The sequence below is a fragment of the Phycodurus eques genome, chromosome 4 (genome assembly GCF_024500275.1).
Source record: "Phycodurus eques isolate BA_2022a chromosome 4, UOR_Pequ_1.1, whole genome shotgun sequence".
In the NCBI taxonomy this organism is placed as follows: Eukaryota; Metazoa; Chordata; class Actinopteri; order Syngnathiformes; family Syngnathidae; genus Phycodurus; species Phycodurus eques.
In genome coordinates, this window is record NC_084528.1 from 29,164,786 (window position 1) to 29,187,842 (window position 23,057).

The 23,057-nt window shown below is 42.7% G+C and overlaps 1 protein-coding gene across 1 annotated transcript in view; it reads right to left on the reverse strand.

Annotated features, from left to right (window-relative positions):
• Positions 1-4: 4 nt before the first annotated feature.
• Positions 5-23,057, reverse strand: part of fhod3b (formin homology 2 domain containing 3b) — an 84,708-nt gene continuing 61,655 nt past the window's right edge. Inside the window, 23 exon segments of the mRNA XM_061675136.1 lie at positions 5-1,455; positions 1,621-1,782; positions 3,441-3,510; positions 3,512-3,628; positions 4,766-4,958; positions 5,049-5,239; positions 5,768-5,929; positions 7,065-7,184; positions 8,220-8,402; positions 9,010-9,168; positions 9,632-10,503; positions 11,230-11,805; positions 12,188-12,378; positions 13,083-13,133; positions 13,214-13,348; positions 13,435-13,530; positions 14,316-14,363; positions 15,437-15,562; positions 19,478-19,725; positions 19,824-19,967; positions 21,052-21,146; positions 21,758-21,869; positions 22,379-22,473. Coding sequence (XP_061531120.1) covers positions 1,373-1,455; positions 1,621-1,782; positions 3,441-3,510; positions 3,512-3,628; positions 4,766-4,958; positions 5,049-5,239; positions 5,768-5,929; positions 7,065-7,184; positions 8,220-8,402; positions 9,010-9,168; positions 9,632-10,503; positions 11,230-11,805; positions 12,188-12,378; positions 13,083-13,133; positions 13,214-13,348; positions 13,435-13,530; positions 14,316-14,363; positions 15,437-15,562; positions 19,478-19,725; positions 19,824-19,967; positions 21,052-21,146; positions 21,758-21,869; positions 22,379-22,473 — 4,229 coding nt within the window. The 3' untranslated portion in view covers positions 5-1,372.

Here is a 23,057-nt window from a genome sequence, read left to right on the forward strand (position 1 = left end):
CGAGCCTTTTAATCAAAAGAGTGACCTTGTTCCTGGCTGCACTGTGAAGCCTTGCTTGTTTGTGGAGCGGAGTTGTGAAGTGCAATGATGACGTCAAAGCTGCCATCGAGTGTCCAGAGCACAGAACCAGCATTCATATCAAACCCTAACTTGCAAAAGTGACTCTTAAAACAAACCTTTAAATTACATTTATAATACTGCTTTTACTCTATAATACACTATTCTACAAATTGAGCAAGAAAAAACATTTTACATAACTGGCCTAACTGACTTTACACATCTGTCTGCTTGGTTGGGGGAAAAAAAAAACTCCTTTGCCATCAGGATGTTAGATGTTTGGAATCTAAGGTGCTGAACAGAGTTGACTAAACTGCTGGTGTTTTCTTCTTTCAGATGGATTGATTCTCAATGGCTATGCTCTCCCGTTCTAAATAGCAAACTGGGACTCAGAAGTATTGGAGAGAGAGAAGAAAAAGTTAAATGATGTTCTGGATGATCGCACATAAAATGAACTGGCCTACAATTAAAAAAAAGAAAAGAAAAATACCTTCCTTTTTTTTTTTTTTTTTTTTAACACCACTTCAATATAGATGTTCAGAAATATAAGTTAAATGGTGATTTTCACATTCATTTCAAAGAGAGGAAGCGTGGTTGTCACTGAATCTCCAGTGATGCCAGTTGAAGATGTCTGTTTCGTATACTTTTCAACTTACAGTTCAAGTGAAATGTAAGGCGATGGGGGTGGGGGGTGGGGGGGAACAGTTGCCATAATAAATAAGCTTCACTGTGAATCGAGCGAACACTTTTAGAAATCATTCGCAGCTCGTGATCGGCCCTCATCTGATTGGATGTCCCTGAAAAACCTTCTTCAATAAATAAGCGTCTCGGAAAGGCACTGAAATGCACAGCTGGGACAACAGAAGCTCCTGCTGTGCGCCATATGCTGCTGAGCAACCTATCTGTCAATCTGTCGTAGCCTACTCCTCAACCTGCTTGATTTAATGCGAATACAATGTGCTACTGTTGATCTTTTTGTGAAGTATTTCAGCTTTTATCGATCGCTTAGCGGGTCACCTTCTGGAGCGCCAAAGCAGCACAGTAGTAATCGTGCACACGCAGGAGACATCTTTGGACGTGTTCCTTTCACTTTGACCACCAGAGATCACACACAGAGGTGCTTTAGGTGTTAAAGAGGGGAGCAGAGGGGAGGTCAAGCGCTGCAGGAGTGCAGGAGGGATCTGCCAGTCGCGAAGATCAGTGGTCTCAATGCGGCACTCAGCTTCTTCTTCTTCATCTCCTCAGGGAAGCGCAAACAAGTCGTCCATGGGGCCAGGCGAGGAGGTGTGAACGAACGTGCGTCCTCCAGTCCTGTTCACACCTGCACGTCAGCACCACCGGACAAGCCCAGAACGCTGACCTCCTCGGATGTCAAACCGCTCTTCAGGGTCCTTCTCACTTCACAAGGCAGAACACACAGCGGGCGTTTTAGTCCATTTTCTAAAGTTGCTCAGAGTCTTTTTGGAAAAAACGTTTCCAGTGGAGTCTAAAATTTTGTAACAGTGCTAAATTGCCAGGAACTCGCCGCTCCCGCTATCGCACCAAAACGCTTAAAAAACTCACGTGATTTGCGGTTGACCCTGGAGCGCCGCCTCTCACGAGGTTGCGTCCTCGGGCCAGGCCCCTGGGTGGCCGAGCGCACGATTCGCTCCATGATCTCGTCGGCCGTGTCGTCCGTGCAGTTGACGGCGTCGTCGTTGGCGACGCGCCACGATGGCACGCGTGCTGAAAACACAAAAGTCAGAGCAGCTTCGTCATCAATGATGACAGTTGGGAAGACGACCAGAGGAACGGGGAGATGACTTCTTGTTTTGCTGTGCGTACATAATAAAATGTTCCCTGCAATATCGCGGTTCACTTATCGTGGCTATGCTATGGCGCTGTTTTTTGTGTGGAACATATGTATTTCTATGTCAGTTTTTTTTTCACATAATAAATACATTATAATCGCCAATTAAAAACTGACTTTTATGTTTACTTGGGTTATTTTTGTCTGATATTTACTTTTGTTTCATCATCTTAAAGTGAGGAAATAAAAATTTGAGAAGGGGGCAAATACCTTTTCATAGCACTGTTCAGGTTTAAAAGTTGGGTATCAAAACAGAGTTGTGGTTTCAAATTAGGTTTTCAAAACAGAGTTAGGGTTTCAAAACGGGGGTAGGCTTTCAAATCACTTTAAAGAGTTTTGTTTCAAATTAGGGTTTCAAACCAGAGTTAGGGTTTCAAAGTAGGGTTTGAAAACAGAGTCAGGGTTTGAAAACAGGGTTAGGGTTTCATATTAGAGTTCCAAATCAGGATTAGGGTTTTAAATAAGGGTTTCAAAACAGTCAGGGTTTGAAAGTAGGGTTTCAAAACAGGGTGAGAGTTTTAAACTAGGGTTTCAAAACAGGGTGAGGGTCTTAAATTAGGGTTTGAAAACAGGGGCAGGGTTTCAAAGTAGGGTTTCAAAACAGGAATAGGGTTTCAAAACAGGGTTAGGCTTTCAAAGTAGGGTTTCAAACAGGTTTAGGGTTTCAAAACAGGCTTAGGGTTTTAACTTTGGGTTTCAAAACAGGGTCAGGGTTTTTCAAATCAGGATTGTGGTTTTAAATAAGGGTTTCAAAACTGGGTAGGGTTTCAAATTAGGGTTTCAAAACAGGGTTAGGTTTTCAAACCAGGGTTGGGGTTTAAACTAGGGTTTCAAAACAGGGTCAGGGTTTTAAATTAGGGTTTCAAAACAGGGTCAGGGTTTCAAAGTAGGGTTTCAAACCAGGGATAGGGTTTTAAATTAGGGTTTCTAAACAGGGTTAGGGTTTTAAATTAGGGTTTCAAAACAGGGTGAGAGTTTTAAACTAGGGTTTCAAAACAGGCGTAATGTTTTAAAACGAGTAGGGTTTCAAATTTGGGTTTCAAAACTGGGTAAGCCTTTCAAATTAGGGTTTAAAGAGTTTAGACAAACCCTATGTTCTTTTATGTGCTCAAAAGTGTAACTGATCCTAACCTGAAAATTCCAGACAAACTAACAAGTTGCACCACAGGGTGGCACTTCGTGGTCACATTTGGAAAAATTATGTCACATTTGATACCAGCCAGAATGGCACATGACCAGAGAGAGCCAATCACAAGCATTTTCTTTAGGAGGAAGAGAAATGAAATGAAAAAAAGCTTTTGCTTTGAACTCAAATTGTAATCACTGACATTTCCAAAAGCACCTTTAAGTTCATTATAAATTTTCTCCCAGTATTATAATGGATAACAATTACAGAGTCTCGTTACGTGAAATTAGTTAATCCCAACAGTGTGGATGGATCACATTGACGTTACATACAGCACGTATCATCCTTTCTACACACTCGATGGTGCAAACAATCCACATTTAAGTGTCGAATGTTGCATTTATTCACCTGCGGTGCTGCTGGCTCTCGTGCGAGTGCGGAGGCCCGGCACCGCGGACGTTTCGCTCTCTCCGCTCCGCGCGTTCGCCCTTCAGCACGGCCTTCATGTTCTCGTGCTCGGCGGCGTCCTCGGCGTACCGGATGCCCCGAGGCTGGCTCTCGGGCGTGTCGGGCTGGGCGCCGCCGAATTTACCGCTCTGCAAGAAAGGGGGTACGCGTTGGCGAAAGTGAGGATCATCGGATCACTGCCACGCTTTGCTCGGACTGGTCTAACATGGTTCTATTTTTATGATTTATCTTAAATGTGTTTTTTTGTTTTTGTTGCATCCTTGGTAATATATTGATGATACCGTCATCATTAGCACCTGCAGCCATGCGCCCGCTGTCAGCCTTCACTCAGGTTATAAATTCAACTCTTGAAAATTAGTCACCGCAAACGGTTTCGCATGCGGCCGGCTGCAGACAGCAGCGCTCCCTACCTCAATGTCACCTTCGTCGTCACTCTACAGACATGAGGGAGGGAGGAAGGGAGGAAGGGAGGAAGGGAGGGAGGGGAGAAACAAAGGCCTTGAGAGGTCAAGCGGGAGCTTCCAAAGACAAGGTTACGCTAACGAATAGGCTATTTGTAATACAATAAGACAAATGTGCCTCAAAATGTCGTGAAAGTTCACCTTTAAATTGAAGTCCACAAGTGCATTTTGATTTGAACACCGTAAATGCACATGGGCTTGTTATTCCTCCTACAGGAACGCCTAAAGTTCCAAGTTTGAATCGGGGCCCCTTTAGAGACATTCTCAGGTTTTAATTTTAAGGGATTCTAACCGTAGCGCGAGTTGTTTGCTCTGGCCTTTTAAAGCCGACTGAAGCGACACATCGGAGTAGACGGGCGGCAACCCCCGGAATGTTGTTACGGTAACACAGATGTGAGGACCTTGCTGATGTAATCACAAAGGCCTTTTTTGCTGGTCTTAAACACTGACCAACATTTTCAACCTAAATTCCAACATTTGTTCCATAAATTGTATTTATTTATTCTCAACAGTCTATTCTCGTCATTTCATCGCGTTTCTCTTGGAGGCACTGCTTCCAGTAGCTTGTGTGGATGTTAGATGCTTTCGTCCAATCGGATTTCAGCCGACATGCGCCGCCCTGTCGAACGGCCTTCAGAATCTATTGGGCTGGCCAATGTGACTTAAACTTTTAGCTCCAAATCAGATTTCCAATTTGGTCTCAAAAGGCCAGCCGGGGCCAGCGAGCTGGCACTCGATGACGTCGGCATTTTACCATCTGCTGATTGCTTGGCCAAAGCAAAACCAGGTCCAGGGTCCACTTACATCTGTGATCATTTTTCCTCTGGTCTTGTTCCTCTCACGATGGTTGGCCCTCTTCTGTTTTTGCTGGAGCACACGCTCCCTGGTTGTGCGGTATTCCAGCGCAAATTCACTGAGGATCTTGCTAAAGCGATGAATGCTGACGTCGCGGACGCCGTATATCGGATGGCCCAGAAACAACAGGAAGGCGTGAAATCTGCAGGAAAAACATCACAGACGCAGAAAAAAGCTAAACAAACAACAACAAAAATGGGAGCAGATAAGCAACCATACGACCAACGCACACCTGTTGATTATCCTCCTGTGTACGATCTTCAGAATGATAATCCTTTCCGCGCAGTCTTTGAGGAAGTCGGACATTTTTTGTTTCAGTGCAGGTTTCATCTCGTGCTTGGCGATGACCTTGAGGTGATCCCACGATGCTTTGCACCTTCGCTCCATCTGAGCCAGATTGTCTTGAAGCTGGTCAAAGTCCACCTGGCAAAGAACAGCACAGGTCACGGCGGATCTCTCGGGCGGACCCTTGACAAGCACGCACAGCTGACTCTCGGAACTGGAACGGAATTTAATATTTGGAGGAAGTGGAACATTAAGCCAAATCCAGATCAGCTATGCTTGTCTCAGTTTGTGCCAGTTGGGTTTCTCTCTCTGAATCTATAGATCTGTATAGCTATCCATCTGCCCGTCCATCTAGCTATCTGTCATCCATCGAGATTATCTATCTGTCTGTCTGCCCATTTGTCCATCCCTCTATCTCAGATGAACCCGGAGTGGAAAATGGTAACGATGATAGAACTAAAACTGGAAGATATCGCCAAAGGGTTTCACTGTTAACAACAGTAACTTGTATATCATCTTTGAAAATCTTTTGCTTTCATCTCGTCACTTTCCAAATGTTACCATTCAAGTGTTTACGTTGGTGACAATTCATCCGCTAAACAAACGGGCCGCCTGGAATAAGATAGCGTTCGACTTCCGAGGGTCTGAATGTCAAATTATTCCCACCTTGGTAAGGCGGGTGACGGCGCCAATCTCGGAGTAGAGATCGGAGCTGTCTGGAAACTTCTCCACCACGATGGCGCAGGTGTGGTGCAGCAGGGACTGCTTATGGACCGTGTCCTTCACTTCGGGGACTTTCTCGAGGTAACTCAGCTCGAAGCCTTTGGCCTGGAGGAGCGAGGAAGCACAGAAGCACACTCAGAGAGGAGGAAGAGGAGGGCGGGGGGCACATTCTGACAGGAACAATCCAAAGGCCCAACAAGAGCACCAAATTGCAGCGCATTTCCTCTCTGGCACGAGCACAGAAAGGCTCTCAAAGCGTGCCAAGAAGATATGTAGCTTCATTAGCCTGCGATTATCAGGAGCCACAATCTACTTCCAAACCGACGGATTTCTGCGCTGTGCCGCAGCGGAGCGCAAGCCAGCACATAGCATGAAAGACGCAAACACAATCTCCTTTGTTTCTCTGCCAGCTTTAAATGTCAAACTGAAAAAATCTAATTCCAGATTCCATTATTTATGGGAACTGGCTGTTTTGATGCAGATGACTTGTACTTTCCCTTGCGTGTTTGTCCCTCATAGACTCATTGGTAGAATCACTTAGCAGAGATGCAGATGCGTGTTCCTCCACACCCTGGCTTCCAGAAAATACACAATCCCTCCAATATTTTTTTCTTTCTTTCTTTCCCACACATTCTGCCAGTGTCGTTCTGACCAATTAAAAGGACGTCGGCCACAACGTTGGAAAACTGCAGACTGGCCGATCAAAGATACACGAGCTTTCGCACACAAATAAAACAAAATATCAATACATATGCATAACATAGAATGCTAAGTACAGTCTCGGTTATTGAAATCCACCAGTGCAGTCGGCGAATGGGGCGCCAGATCACTGCCAACAGCCTCTGAAAATGTCCAGACTCTCGCCCGTTTCTTCCTTCCCATTCATGCCATGCTTTTGTGGTTTAATAATACATTTATAATAAGAGTACAGTCTATTGTATGTGGAGCCTCAAAATAATTCTTCAGGAACGCCGGAGCTAAAATTCAAACGCAGAACTTCTCGACCGCGATACAATTGCGTTGACCTCTCAGCACTAGTAACCACCCATTGCGTTTTAAGGTTACACAACTGTGCTGATGTAATCTCATTTTAACAACAAATGTAAAAACTCATTACCGGGCTGTGTGAAATTGAAAGATAATTAAAGAGAAAAATAGCATTTTGCATTAATCCTGGCGTATTTTCAAAGTTAAGGTCACAAAACTACAATAAACACACCACAGATTGAGGGTTACTCACATTAGTGCCATTAAGGAAGTTGCCGATGGCTAACAGTGTGGTCAAGATGTAGCGGAGGGTTGTGTTTTTCTCGAGTTGGTCCATCCCTTCCTTAAGATCCTGCAGGGGCTCTGCAACTTCCTGCAAACACAAGAGCAGTACTGACATTTCCCATGTCATTGTCATCCACTTTTACAACTCTCCTTAAATGACTCTTTAAAAAACTAATTCGAGGAAGGCTGGAGATGAGATCTGAACCCAGAAATTCTGGGCTGTGCTATCCATTCCCCCACTGCGCTGCCCCATTACGAAGACCTACCTGTAAAATCTAATTAGAAAGACGAGCTACATCAACAAATCTGCCTTTACAAAAATAATAATACTCGGTTTTGATTGACACTTCCAAAGAGGGATTTATTTAACCAGTAAGTTCCCACCACGGTGCCCTGGTGGCTAATACTTTACATACTTCAAATAATGTATCTTTATCGCTCTATCTTTGCAAGTGACATATAGTAACAGATAGAACAATTAAATGCTCGTCCACTAGATGGCAGACGGTACAATGGACCCGTGTATCGATCATTATTTCAGTATACAGTACTTTTTGAGACATTTTTGTTTGGTGTTGTGCCACAAGGTTTTTCTCGTGTAAAAAATGTGCCTTGGCTAAATAAAGGTCGGTAAACGTGTTTATTATAGTGGTTGTAGTTTTAGTACGCTTTTACAAATTGTGTCACTTCAGCTTCATGAGTGGGAAAAACATTGTCAATATACTACATGTAAAAAGCAACAAAGGGCCACATTTTAAAAGATTTTAAAAGACTAATTACTGAGAGTAGCATACCTTTTTTTTTTTTTTTTTTGCCACTGCCAAAGATATCAAAGAGCCCCAGCTTGCTTGTTTGAATTTGAATTGATCGTTCTTTTCTTTCATCTACTAACAGCTTCCACAACACGTGCAACAAGACTCTGCACTTCCTGTATGAAGAATGCTAATATCAAGGGAGCTCTTGTATATTATATAAGTATATTGGTACTTTGTTACAGCTGAAGTGTTCGTTAAAGTGCTCTCGAATGAAACTTAAGTGGAGAATGTGAACTGATGAACTTTATTTGCTGCTTCTGCTTTAACGGCTGCACGTGCATACGATGAAATAAAGCGCAGACGCCGACCTTCTCAATAAGCTCGTAGTCCATCTTGAAGGCCCAAAGCTGCAGACGGGCTGACAGCTCGCTGATGGAGGAGAGGATGAGGAGAAACTGCTCGGCGCTGCCCAGGGGAATATCGGGATTAAGCAGCTGAGCCTCTTGGATCCTCTGCTTCTCTTCCTCCGTGGGGATCATGGTCAGGATTTTCTAGGAGGAGATGAGATGACAGAGTTCCGGGCGGGGCGGGGGATGGGAGGGGGGGTCGTTTATCAAGTCATCATCGCCTTGTTTTCACAAAACACGACTGGAGGTAAACCGTAGAGCAGGAGAGGACACAAATTGATTCTGACATTTTTCCAGCGCTGTTTATCTTAGATGTTTCCAGATTTCCAGGAAACGTGCGTGATGTGTGAACTTTCAACCTTTTTATCTAGCTTGGGAAAAAAAAAAAAAAAAAATCCTAAAGGCAAAAGGTGAACAGGAACTCCTCATGGAGAGTGATCCTTCTAAGTCTTACATAATACTAAAGGGACACAACATTCATCATTATCCGCTGATGTCTTTCACATAATTTTCAAGAGCTGGTTGACATTTTAATCGTCACGGTGATTAATGACACGCCGTCAGACAGACGTAAGATATGTCAACATTGTAAACTATCACATCTACACGAGATGAATCTTCTTTTTTTGGAGCTCCAACTGCGCATTTTTGGTGCGTTGCCGGCGCATCAGTGGAGAAAACATTTAAAACGCCTGCTTAACTTGATGGGATTTCTCGAGACACTTCAAATTTGGACGTGCGTCATCCTTACCTCAATGCCTTCTTTGTTCAGTGCGTACTCATCAAAGTTGAGGATGGCGGTCTTGATGGTACGAGGAGGCGGTAAGACAGTTAGACCGATGTTTATGGCGTTGCTGCGTTTGGAGTCCAGGACTATGATTTCTTGTCGTTTGCCATCAACTGCTGCTTTCTGGGAGACACAGCACAAGTCAACGTGAACAGTTTTTGTTGAGTTTTTTTGTTTTATAAAAAATATAAACATAGATGAATAATATACAGTATATTAATATTAATAATGTAGTGTCAGGAAATATTGCATTCCTATTAAGTATTATACATTCAAAATATTTTTTGTTTTAATAACATGCTTCAAAACGTTTTATTACTCTATTACACTAAATTCCATTTTTAGAATTCCATCCATTTTCGATACTGCTTATTCTGTTCAGGGTCAGTCCGGGCGGGCACACATTACAGACGAATCAGCACTTCCACACACATCCACACCATCACTGAGAGGGAAGTGAACCCACACATTTTTACATCATATCCTCTAGTTTGAGAAGGGTGCGCTGTTGTGGTATCGCTTATACTGATGTGGTTTCCTGGTACTAAATACAGTTACGGAGTAAGGCTTAATGCACTGTATGTACCTTGGTAACAGGGAGCTCCTTGGATTTGGACTCAAACAGCTGCTCCAGCTTGGATGTGTCCAGTTTAAGTGGCTCTAGTTTGGACCACAGGGACTCCTTACAGAACTTATGACTCTTACACTGCCATTCCATGGGGCGCACCTCATTCCAGAAGAGCCGAATGGTCTTCTTCTTCTTGAGAAAAAGAGGAACTTCCCCCCGATTCAGCTGAGGGGACGGAGGGGGCACGAAGGGCATTTTGCCAAGGACGGGAGGAGGCGGGGGGCACCCAAACAGGGGCGGGGGTGGCGGTAGAGCAGCATTGCACGGAAGAGGAGGCGGCGGGGGCGGCGGCGGCGGGACAAGATCACCAGACCCCATCACGTTGTCCATATCTAAAATATCCACGTCATCCTCATCCCGCAGGTCCGTGAAATCCATTTCCTTGATGCGCAGCTCTCTGGGCGTGGCCATGAGCTGGTCCCAGATTTGGTCCGATTCTTTCTTCTGGGCTGACGGGATGATGCCGGAGGATTTGTCACTCAGAGGCTCCTTTGACGACTCCGCTTCAACAGGAGAAGTCAGACCTTTGACCAAATCACTGAATCTCTCCGCCACTGCCCGTACACTGCCCACCTCGGTTTTCTTCACATTTTCTTCTCTGGCTTGCCTGTGAGCCTCCAACGTGGAGATCCTGCTGGCCAAAGTCGCCACAGAGGGGTCAGCCACCTCTGAGTCCTTTTCACATTTACATTGAGTTTCTTTCTCCCTGTCTCCTCCTGTGTTGTCCTCCCCCTTGTTGGATGTGTGAGCGTAGAGCATGTCCAGCATGAAGCGCTGGCTGTTGAGGACGTCCTTCTCTTCTTGGTCTTCGATGCGCTGACTCCACTGGGCTGTTGGGAGGAAAACGTGCGATGAACACAAGCTCCGCGTGACTCTACATCGGCGGTGGGCAAATTATGACCTGCGGCCTACATACGAACGGCGCGCTGCGTTCTTAAATCCAGCTCAGCTAGCATTTACATTATTAAGAGTCTTGTAATACAGTAAAAAAAAAAAAAAAAAAAAGAGCTATAAAAAAAATTTAAAGTGCCATAAATACTATAAAAACATGACTTGGGTGTATTTAAATGGAGTATTTCTGTATTGCGGATTTCACTTATAGGAGGCGTGGTCTGGAACGTAACCCCCAGGATTTTTGTTGCATTCATTTAGCCTATTTTTCCCCCCTCTTAAAATGTTAAATTTAAAAGTATTCATTCTTTTAAATTTGTTTTATGTCATAATTTCTTTAATTTTGTATCATGAAATACTTGTTGCTTAATTAATCACAATTGATGGTAAAGAATACATCTCATCTTACTAAATCATTTGTTTTATACGATTACGTAATTAAATGAAACAAATACAAAAATCAACACGTATATTTAAAGACTTCTAATTATAAACAATAAAATGCTTTTAATATTAGACTAAATGATAGTATTTTACATATTTCACATACGTTTGAACTTTTTTTTCATCCATCTGTCCCGTTTTAAAAATCAAACGTGGCCGTTGAGCACAAACGTTTGGCTAGCCCTGCGCTGAATAGAAATAAATAAAGCTTCAAATAATACCTGCGTCAATGTCATTTTTGACTTTTTCCTCGCGCTCCTCCCTCTCCAGAGTACTGCTGGTGGATGAGATGCTGGACGCCGAGCAGTTGTCCTTCTCGTTCACTTCCTCGTTCTGTCTCTCCTTCTCGCTCAGCACTATACTTCCCTCCACATCCCTCTCTATCGTCTGAACCCGCTCACAAACCTCCTCTAATTCCACATCCTCCACATCCACGACCACCGCTACACTAGCTGCCTGGGCTTCATCAGATACTTCCACTGCGTCAGCCCCTTCCACCACGTCCACCTGCTCTTCGACTTCCCTTCCAGTCTCACACTCTTCTTGCTCCTCAAGCTTCCCTTCTTCCAGCCTCTCTTCATTCCCCACTCCCCCCTCCTTACACCCCTCTGGCTCTAAAACTACATTCTGAACCGCTTGAACGTCAGAAAGATCCTCCATGTCTGCTGGCGGCTCTTTTGCATCCATATTTGGTTGCGAAGGAGATGAGGGACAAAGTTCTGATCCCGTTAACTCTGATGCTGGACTTTTTGTTCCCGTTGGAGAGTCGGGTTTTGACTCGGGGATGGGCTCATTTCCTGCGAGAGATTCAGAAATGAGAGGGAAAAAAAAAAGCAAAAAAATGTACATTTATAAAAGTACAGATGATATTGCACTTTTCAGAAACAGTGTAGCTTCATTCTTGAGTTGTGTGGAACGCGAGCATAGGACCATGACGCATACTACTCAATATCTGGTGGATTTTCAACGTATTCCAAAATGCAACTGAACGAAAGCACAACTGTGGTGCCAGTGGTTTTACGTACTGCAAGACCTTCAGCATAAAAAAAAAAAAAAAAAAAAAACGACCACATTTTAAAATGGCCAAATTTCCAAAAATCCTTCGTAGAGTCAACAAAAGGAATCAAATTGTAAACCACAAGGACTAGGAGGATCAGTTTTCCGGCAAAGGGCATTTACCTGACGTCTGCTGAGCACTGGGCGCCTTGTCCTGCTGTGAGGCGACGGGCGAAGTGGTGAAACAGCGGGACGCCGAGCGGACGGCGGGGTTGGAACTCAAACACAGCGTGATCTCCGTGCGGCCTCTTACGGGAGCCCTGGGCCGCTCTCGCTCAAACTCCTCCGCCGCTAGCCTCTCCACGGCCTTGTACCTGCCACGGCAAACGGCATAAAGCTCAATTATCAGGATGATATGTCGGCGTTCTGAATCAGCGACCGCACAAATTCACTTTCCGTGACGAACGGAACTGTCACAACTGGCATGAGTTTGTCAGGGAAATGGTATGAGCACTATGCAAGTACATAAAAAAGGGAGACTATTTTGTATCCAGTTCTTTTTCTCTGTTGTGCCTAGTTGACAAATATAATAATTGACAGTACATTTTTACTTTTGTACATTTAATAGTCTGTACTTTTCATTTTACTTAAATAAATAGCGGAGTTAAATCTGTACTTCCAGTTTCATCACTCTTTTTGTACACACGCGTATTTCTACTTAACTACAGAGTGTGAATTCTTTTGCCACCTCTGAACAGAACAGACATTTTCCACTTTAGAGGGGTGAAGTGGCCGACGGCGGAACGATGAGTTTCTTGGCTTTCAAAGCACCTGGGCCACATCCATGCCAAAAGACAATTACACGCTTGTCCAGTTAACTTCGGGATATCTTAATGGTAAACAGGCCTACGGGGGCCCTGGCAGGTAGAATTCAGCCTGTGGGGCTCTGTGAAACTCACTTTCCATCTGCTCTCCCGTTGAATTAAAGCCTGACAAGATTTCTATTTTTAAATCAATCCTTACAACTGTAACAATACTGTGAGTTAATGTAAACCAAGGTGTGCCATATAAAACCCACCTTTCTTCTCTGGCTTGTCTTGCTTCTTCCCTTTTGTCGACATAGTCTCGACTGAGATAGACAAAGCAAGAATTATCGCCTGGATTCCCAATATGATGAGACCGCTGTGTGTTTTGCAAGGTGAGACTGACTTGTAGCGGTCCCTCTCCTCCCTTTCGATCCTCTGCAGACGCTCCTCTCGTTCCGCGCGCCTCCTCTCGCGTTCTGCAGCCAGAGACTCCTGATGCTGCCTGTACGAGGAGCTCAGCAAACCTCCTAAAGCCGGTCTGCAACGACAAAATATCAAGATACAATATACAAATGATGGCTTTGTTGATAAGTTCATATAAAGCACATTATAATCCCTGCCAACCTGTCAGTTTTAGACTCTGGTGTGCAGGTTGCCGTACTAGTGAATCGATGGCTGGGTGACGTTGGAGTCTGATGTGGAGCTCCGTTGGAAGTAACGCTGCAAACACAATTCATTCTAGGATACAATTTTGTGTTTTCAACATACAGTGAACCTCAACTACTCGCTGGGGACAGGGAACGAGCCCTGTAATTGACACCCCCTTAAAAAAAAGGCCCATGAAGAAACTCCTCAATGTACATCAACATAGTTCCTCGGCACTAAGATGCCACAAGATGACGGCAGAGGAGTATTGCTGTCCTAATGAAACTCCTCAAATCACTTCAACATAGCATATTGACACCAAGACACCACATGATGGCGGCAAAGCCCTATTTTTGTCCAGATGAAACTGCTCAACTCACTTTGACACAGTTCCGCGGCAACAATAGGGTGCTAAATTAATACTTCTATTGCTTTGGCCTCAGCACTAAAACAGAGAATAGTTGAGTTTTAGCAAACAACAGAAAACAGCAGCAACAACAAACAAGCAAACAAAAATCAATAAAATCCACAAATAAGTGAGTTCACGATTGCGGACCTGAAAATATGAGGGGGGGTTCACTGTATTGCTACAACATTGATTATGCCCACTCTTAAAAGTTCAAATCAGCAACCTTTAACACAACACAACCTTAGATAGGAGTAAGGAGGAATATTTGCAAGATTGGGAGCGTAGCAACAAAGTGCGAGAGTAAAAGTCCAATAAAACGTTTGGCAAAACAAGCAAGCAGAAATGGCGGCAAAGCCAATGATAAAAACGGCAACATAAACCATTCCCTTTTGATTTAGTGACAAGGTTCACTTTCTACAGCAAAGCATCATTCAAGTGTGACTGCTTTTACCTTTCAGCCCAGCAGATCTTTCTAAGAGTGTTAGATGGTTCCGTCACACTGAAGATCGAAGAAAGCACGAAACAAAGAAGTGTCAAAGGTTGTAAGTTTCACGCACAAAAGAAGTCGATGGAGGCAGCACGCGTACAAGGTAAAATTTGTGTCCCTTATAAATGATGAGGGAAAATTAGGGACGACACACATTTTCTTGTGATGTGTTCTAAGTCGGCAACTGTTTAGTTTTAGACTACTGTACTGTATTTTCTTCTAATATTAAGGCCTTTTGGCGAATTTGCTAATTTTTCTCATAAATTGCAATGTGATTATTGTACAGTTTCACTGTAATATTATGATATTTCCCCCCATAAAATGACAACTTTGTTTTTGTAAAGATACTACTTTTTTCCTAAAAATATACAACTTTATTCTTTTAAAAATTACTACATTGTTTTCCTTCATTCAAGTACTTTAGCCTCGTCGTATTTTTTATTTTAATCCTATTATCACAACTTAATTCCCGTAATTCCCACAGTAATATTATTTACTTTTTATACTATTAAGTATACAGCAAACGTTCGACTCAACCCCATTTCTCTTCCAAACTTCGTGACCAGTGACTCACATGAAAAATCCCTTAATTCTTAGAATATAATTGTTGACTTGTCTCGCGTTAACGGTGGGTTGGATCAAAAATGAAAGACAGATGAGTGATAAAAATCTCAAAATAACTGTTTCCAGCAATTGAGAAAAGAAAGTAACGACAACTTTTTTTCCCCTTCCTTTCCCTTTAACCACATCTTTGGGGATGTCAGACAAATTGTGGTGGGAAAGGAGGTGTTTTTGTAACAGTGGTGGAAAATCACAGCATTGAAGGAGGCAGGAAGGAACAAAAAAAAACGGAGCAGATTTACCATCGATTGAATCGACAATTAAAAAGCTATTGTGCGTAGACATCAGGGACAGGGATGGTTATGCGTTTTGGGTATTTGGGATACACTTTAGACTAAAAGTGTTGTGCTGAGAGGACTTCGCTAAGCTGCTATACTTCTGCTCGTTTACCAAATGGGAAGTACTGCAAAGGCAAAGGGAAGAATGGGTTGCATCCCATCTAGGACTAAGTTAGCCTACAATACCTGTGCTCGTCCTGCCTAGAGGACTCAGTGACTGGATGACTTTCATCATCTGCCTCCTCCTCCTCCTCCTCCTCCTCTGCATCATCCTCCTCCTCCTCTTCCTCCTCTCCTTCCTCCTCCTCATCTCTGTGGTAGGGGACGGTTTGGGGGTTGAAAGGAGGGAAGGGAGGATGTAGCAACGAGAAGCGCCACAGAGGCAAAGTTGAAAGACACAGAAGCAGACATGAGTTTGAAGAGCCAACACAAACAGTGACAAATATCAGTGTTTCCCATGTAAAAAAAAAAAAAAATTAAAATTCACCTCTGGAAGCCATTAAATCCAAAATGCGTGTATGTAAACACACAAAAATACAGTTTATCAGGTGAAATTGTGTGCCTTGTGTTTGTGTTCATTCATCTTAAAACAGACTAAAAGCGAATTAGGAATGCGAGTGCCTCGATTTAGGATTACTCTTGTTATTTTGTGGGAAACACCGAACACAGACATGCGGCAAGCAAGTAGTTACTAGTGCAGATGACAGAGAAACAGGTGCCCGACAAGAATGTTCGTTAGCGGGTTATCATTTAAACCCCGTGACCTAATACTGAACGTGTACATTTATTTTTGATTTTTTTTTTTATAGTCCATTCCCTCGGATGCTGAGCAAAAGTATTCATTTGGTAGAAAAGCTATTCATATTCACATAAAACTGAAAACAATCCAGAGAGTGTTTTATTTGAGTTTGTTTGTCCATTTGTTTGTTAGCTAACAGGCAATTTCCTGGTTAATCGCGGATTAAGAGTATACACCGTATGATTCGGAGGGCTCGGAAGGTTCCAATGGTTCCATATCGACTCATATGGTAAATTCCAAATTATCACCAACATGAATTGAAATACGATTGGTTGTTCAAAGTGTTGTGAAAATGTTGTGTCTTTGTACTCATTTGGGTAAAAGTGCTATGTTCTATGAGTTCATGTTTTACAAGTCATATTGACTATTGTGAAAATCGCTCGCTATAAAAAAAACAAAAAAAAAAAAAAACAACGCGTCTAGTTAACTATGGCTTTTGCACACCACTGTAAATGTCGGAACACAGGTATGTAAAATATATTAATGATGCATGTACAGTAAAGTCTAGTTAAATGTTTTGATTTGGAGGTAGACTAATTTGGATTTTTTTCTTCTTTATGATCTCATCCGTGTGGACTGTCACTAACATTTCATTTCAAATAATCACAAATGGTGTTTGATATAGCAAAAGATTAGAGGTTACACATAGAATAAATAGATAGAATGGCGCATACAGGAGTAGGCCAAATGCGTCCTCTAGGTGGCAGTACTGTTTGATAACTTGAATGACAGTCAAAGGAACCAAATGAAAACATAACCTTCTGCCTTGAGCATTGATGCGGAACACAGATGGAAATATAACATCCTTGGCGGAGGTTAAAAATGGAAAGACAGAGGGGGTATTTACAGGTATGTCAAATATTATTAAGTCAACAATCTGTTTGCGATTGGGACCGAGGAGAAGGCGATTCGTTGCAAATGATGGGAGCGTGAACGTCTGCAGGAGATATGCTCAGTGTTATTTCCTGTTCTACCTCCTCACACGTGAGTCTCGTTGCCCGTTTGCTATTTAGATCCATCGCTCGCACGGGCCTTCTGGCTTTCATTAACAAAATGGAAAAATGTTGATCTTCAAAGAATTTCCTGTAGTGGGCAGGTATCACATGACCGGCCAGACCTGGGAGCTACCAGAAGGTTTAATTGGTGTGCTATTTCAAAACCTGGCGAGGATGTGATGCATTAAGGGTGGCAGCGATCAGGTGATAGTTTAAAAAGGAGGCGCAAGACCTGAAATACGAATGCACAGATTGAAATGTGAACCTATTTTTGTTTGGTGACTGGTACTAACACAAAAAAGGCAACAGGGAAGAACAGCCTTGGTTTTATAGAAAAGAGTCTGAGCAACACTATCATAAAACAACAGTGCAATTTGGTTTTGTTTCACCACTTCCCTGTGACCGTGCCATAAAACATTTATAGTGCAGAAAATACAATTATTTATAATTGACGACATTGTGTAGCAGAATTCCATTCATCCATTTTTTTTTTTTACACTACTTATCCTGTTCAGGGTCAGGGAGCAGCAATCCAACTGTAAAGTTAATGAGACTAAATGAACATGTCCTGAAATACTATACAGCAACGGCGACGCTAGACCTATTTTAGGGGGGGCTGAAGACCCCACTAAAAACTTCTCAAGCCCTCTCCGCCCCAAATATTTACAACACCAATTCCAATGTAGTTGGGACGTTGTGTTAAACATAAATACAAACAGAATACAATGATTTGCAAATCATGTTCAACCTATATTTAATTGAATACACTACAAAGACAAAATATTTAATGTTCAAACTGATCAACTTTATTGTTTTTAGCAAATAATCATTAACTTTTATTGATTTATTTTCTGGCTGCAACACGTTCCCAAAAAGCTGGTACAGGGTCATGTTTACCACTGTGTTACATCAACTTTTCTCTTAACAACATTCAATAAATGTTAAGGAACGGAGGACACTAATTGTTGAAGCTTTGTAGGTGGACTTCTTTCCCATTCTTGCTTGATGTACAGCTTCAGCTGTTCAACTCTCCGTTGTGGTATTTTACACTTCATAATGCGCCACACATTTTCAATGGGAGACAGGTCTGGACTGCAGGCAGGCCAGTCTAGTACCCGCACTCTTTTACTACGAAGCCACACGGTTGTAACACGTGCAGAATGTGGTTTGGCATTGTCTTGCTGAAATAAGCAGGGACGTCCATGAAAAAGACGTTGCTTGGATGCCAGCATATGTTTCTCCAAAACCTGTATGTACCTTTCAGCATTAATGGTGCCTTCACAGATGTGTAAGTTACCCATGCCATTGGCACTAACACAGCCTCATACCATCACAGATGCTGGCTTTTGAACTTTGCGTCCATAACAGTCCGGATGGTTCTTTTCCTCTTTGGCCCGGAGGACACGACGTCCAAAAACTAATTGAAATGTGGACTCGTCGGACCACAGAACACTTTTTCACTTTGCATCAGTCCCTCTTCGATGAGCTCGGGCCCAGAGAAGCCGGCGGCGTTTCTGGGTGTTGTTGATAAATGGCCTTTGCTTTGCATAGTAGTGTTTTAAGTTGCACTTACAGATGTAGCGCCAAACTGTATTTACTGACATTGGTTTTTGAAGTGTTCCTGAGCCCATGTGGTGATATCCTTGACACATTGATGTCGGTTTTTGATGCAGTGCCGCCTGAGGGATCGAAGGTCACGGGCATTCAATGTTGGTTTTCGGCCTTGCCGCTTACATGCAGTGATTTCTCCAGATTCTCTGAACCTTTTGATGATATTCTGGACCGTAGATGATGAAATCCCTAAATTCCTTGCAATTGTATGTGGAGGAACATTGTCCTTAAACTGTTCGACTATTTTCTCATGCCCTTGTTCACAAAGAGGTGAACCTCGCCCCATCTTTGCTTGTGAATGACTGAGCAATCCAGGGAAGCTCCTTTTATACCCAATCATGGCACGCACCTGTTCCCAATTAGCCTGTTCACCTGTGGGATGTTTGATGAGCATTCCTCAACTTTCTCCGTCTTTTTTGCCACCTGTCCCAGCTTTTTGGAACGTGTTGCAGCCATAAAAGTCCAAGTTAATGACTATTTGCTAAAAACAATCAAGTTTATCAGTTTGAACATTAAATATCTTGTCTTTGTAGTGTATTCAATTAAATATAGGTTGAACATGATTTGCAAATCATTGTATTCTTTTTTTATTTATGTTTAACACAACGTCCCAACTTCATTGGAATTGGGGTTGTAGTATTATGTTTTAATGCAGACGTTTTTTTTTTTTTTTCATCTTAGCTGCCCTAAAACCAATCTTAAGCCCCCTTTAACTACATTTGTCTTTCCCCAAAATGCACCTCCTGCCATTCAGTATACGAGCAAGTACACCGGCTTTACAATAGCATTGTATATCCTCCCTTTTCCCTCTGTGCTCCACACCTTTCGCTGATGTCTTCAACATACTGGCCAGCGAACGGCAGGTAGCTGCTTCCGTGAGCGTGAGGGCCGCAGGGCGACGCCGGCGCCGAGACGTGACCTCTGTTGTTTTGGAGAGAATGTCTGCGGCTGCGTCGTCTCTCCAGGCCGCGCCGCTCGTTGCTGCCGCCCGCGCTCGACCGCCGGCGCTCCTTCCTGCCGCTCGGAGACAACTGCGTTTCATCGTCACCGTCCTCATGGCGGAGAGTCGCCTGGGGAACAATATGGCAGAAACAAGTCAACTTACTGTCACAATAACAGTCTAATAACATAATATAATATAACTTTGCTTCAAGAGGGGCTTCCTGACCTCGTAGATGTTTAACTGCTCCACAAGGTCAAGGTCAGAACCCTTCCTGCTTCGGTGCCTCTTTGCCAAGGCCTCGATGCTCTGCTCCTCCAGACAGTCCACCATGTCGTAGTAAGAGTCTTGATCAGGCAGACCGGCCAGAGTCTGAAACAAACACACACACGTATGAGCTGTATCCAAAATGCAAAGGTGGATGGAATGAGTGAAACATGGGATCTGTGCGGAAAGATGTTAGATGAAGAAACGTTAAGGAATGAGAAGAAAATGAAAGTGCGGACACAATCAGTTGGAAATCGTATGGGGACACATGACCATTACATCAACAGTGAGTCATAGATCGAAGCAAATATGGACTTGAAGGAATAAAGCAGTCCTCTGCATATTTGTGCTTCACTCGTCACAAATTCATCTATTTGCTCATCGACACTGAAAAATAAATACTTCATTTGAGGTAGCACAACTAAAGTGTTGTTAACTGATATAATTTCCACTCTTTTCCTTGAAAATAACCAAATGTGTTAGTTTAACACATTTTAATCATGTGCATCCGATGTACATGTTCAAATGAAGTAAATTCAAAAGACAGTGCATTTGCGTTTTGGTGCTGTTTCTGAAACACCCGACGCGCTCTCTAACTAGGAAAGTGGTACAGTCATCAAGGAAGTATGTTGAAGTGAGACATCTTGACAGAGAGACAAGCTTTGTATGTCATGGAGGTGTCAGGTCAACTTTATTTGCATAGCCCTTAATCACCACATATTCTCAAAGGGCTCCACAGGAGCTAAATTTGTACTCCTGGTGTTTTTTTTTCCTTTTTCTTTCCAAAATCAAATCATCTGTAAGCCATTTATTTTCAAGGGCAATGTTGTCAGATGAGTTTGAAATAATAATAATAATAATAACAATAAATCTGTTTTGGGATCATCATTTGTGGCATAGCTCAGGTTTCTGTTTCAGCGCAAACAGAAGGTAATTCCTGTAACACTTCAGTCTTCTTGGAAGACGTTTTGAGAGATGTTGCAGTGCGTCCTGTTCCCCAACTGATCTCAAACCCATTTGATGGGGTTGAGGTTAGGCCTCTCAAGTTCTTCCACACCAAAACTCATCTAAGCACGTCTCTGTGTACATTGCATTGTATTGATCAGAATTCAGATTCATGGGCAACTAAGGGGCCTAGTTCAAAAGCGCATTGACGAATTAAATCTTAAGTGCTAAGAGGCCCACCGACCTTGTTAACGAGTGTCATTGCATACACCAGCAATTCGGTATCTACTCCATCCTTCTCGTCCAAGATCTCCATGATGTTCCCCCATAGTTTTGTGCCTGAAATGGTAAAATACAGACAGCAGATGGTAGTCATTGGAGAATCCGCCATGCATCCTTTTACTAAAGCACTTGTCCTCACTGGTGTGCTGGAGCCTATCCCAGCTGTCTTAGGACGAGAGGCGGGGTATACCTTGCACTGGTTTCCAGTCAATCACAACCATTCACGCTTACATTCATACCAATGGACATTTTCAAAACAGATGGAGTCTTTAATTAACCTAACATGAATGTTCTGAGAATATGTGGGAGGAAAACCCTTGACGAAAACCCGCACAAGCACAAGGAGAACATGCAAACTCCACACACGAGGGCCCGAGTGGAGATTTCAACCCTGAACCTCTCAACTGTGGAGCAGAAATTTTGCCGCTGATCAAGCATAGACTTTTTCGGAGGTCCACGGATCAGTAAGCAGCATTTCAAGTTTTATTTATACTTTCAACATGTGGATATAAATGAGATTATGATTTAACTCTACAATTGATCTAATTATGGGACGCATGCCTGTGCAATTAGTGACTTCACTGTAGAAAAATGATTGAAATAAGACTACTAATTTGTCGTGATCCACTCTGTTATTAGTGTTCTGGTTTCGCTGGGTGTCGCTTTACCTCTTTTGGCATCCACAGCGTTGACGGCCTTAATGAACAGGGCGGCGTTCGACTCTGCGTACTCCACGAACACCAGCAGGAGCTTCAGGGCCGTTTTCACCACCAGACGGAACTGCGCAGCAAATCAAAAGCATCATTTATTTGAAAAAAGAAAATGTTCACAATCTTGGATCGACATATGTCCAGAAAAAAGTGACGTCATCTTATAGAAGTGTTTCTTGTCTTGGGTGACTTGATAAAAGCCTTGCAGGCAATTGTGTTTGTGTATGTTAGTTTAAAACGTAAATAAAACCTAACATTATACTATAGGATGCTAATTTAAGAGATGTTTAAATAAGGAAGATGTAGAAGTATCAATAGGAAGGCAATTATTGGATGAAAAAGATTAAAAAGACAACACATTGAAATATGTTCCAAAGGTTATCAAGGGGAGTTGGTCTCATAGCTGCTTTCTGTGTAACAATCTGGCCACTAGGGGGAGCTGAGTTGACTACAATAGCACGATGGTTGAAAGCGTCACAAATTTCAGAATGTACGACTTATGATCAGTCAGTGCACACATAGCTGTAGTAGAATCATGATAGAACGCCAGAGTCACACGTTGTTGTTGTTTGCTTTTACCTTGGTTCCCACAAGGGTGTAGAGCCATTGGACAGTTGCATTATGGGCAATGAGGCCATTCATTCCATCCACAAACAACATTATCTGTCCCAGAGCTGGAAAGAGAGAAAACAAGACGAGATGGGGGAGAAGCGTTTGGTTAATCATCCATCCCGTGAAGTCTCGTTATTGTCTACTCCGTAAGAACCCGGTGTCACATCGGTCCTTCTCAAAACAAGTGAAACAACAGAGGACTTTCCAATGGAAATTTCAGCAGGTTGTCTTGGGCTCTTTTGAAAGAACGGATCACAACACAAAAACATCATTTTGAGAGTAAAAGTTTGACATAGAATGTAGCCGAGGGGTGGGCAAAGTACAGTACAGTATGATCGTTCATTCCTGATTTTCCCCTAAATTATAATGTATTCATACTAATTTGCTTATTTTGTATTTCTTTACCTCACTGAATATTTGCCTAGCTTAATTTATTTCTATTCAATAATTGGTTAATTAATTATAATGAAGAAACGTTTTTTTTTTTTTTTTATAGCTCATACAAATGACCTGGTCCATCAGTCTGTTTTAAAAATCAAATGTTATGTAGCCCGTTTATGTATCGAAAAATGAACGTGACCCCAGCTCGCGGAAAAGCACACATCACAAACAGATGTGTATTGTTGTGAAAGGTGTTAATTATATT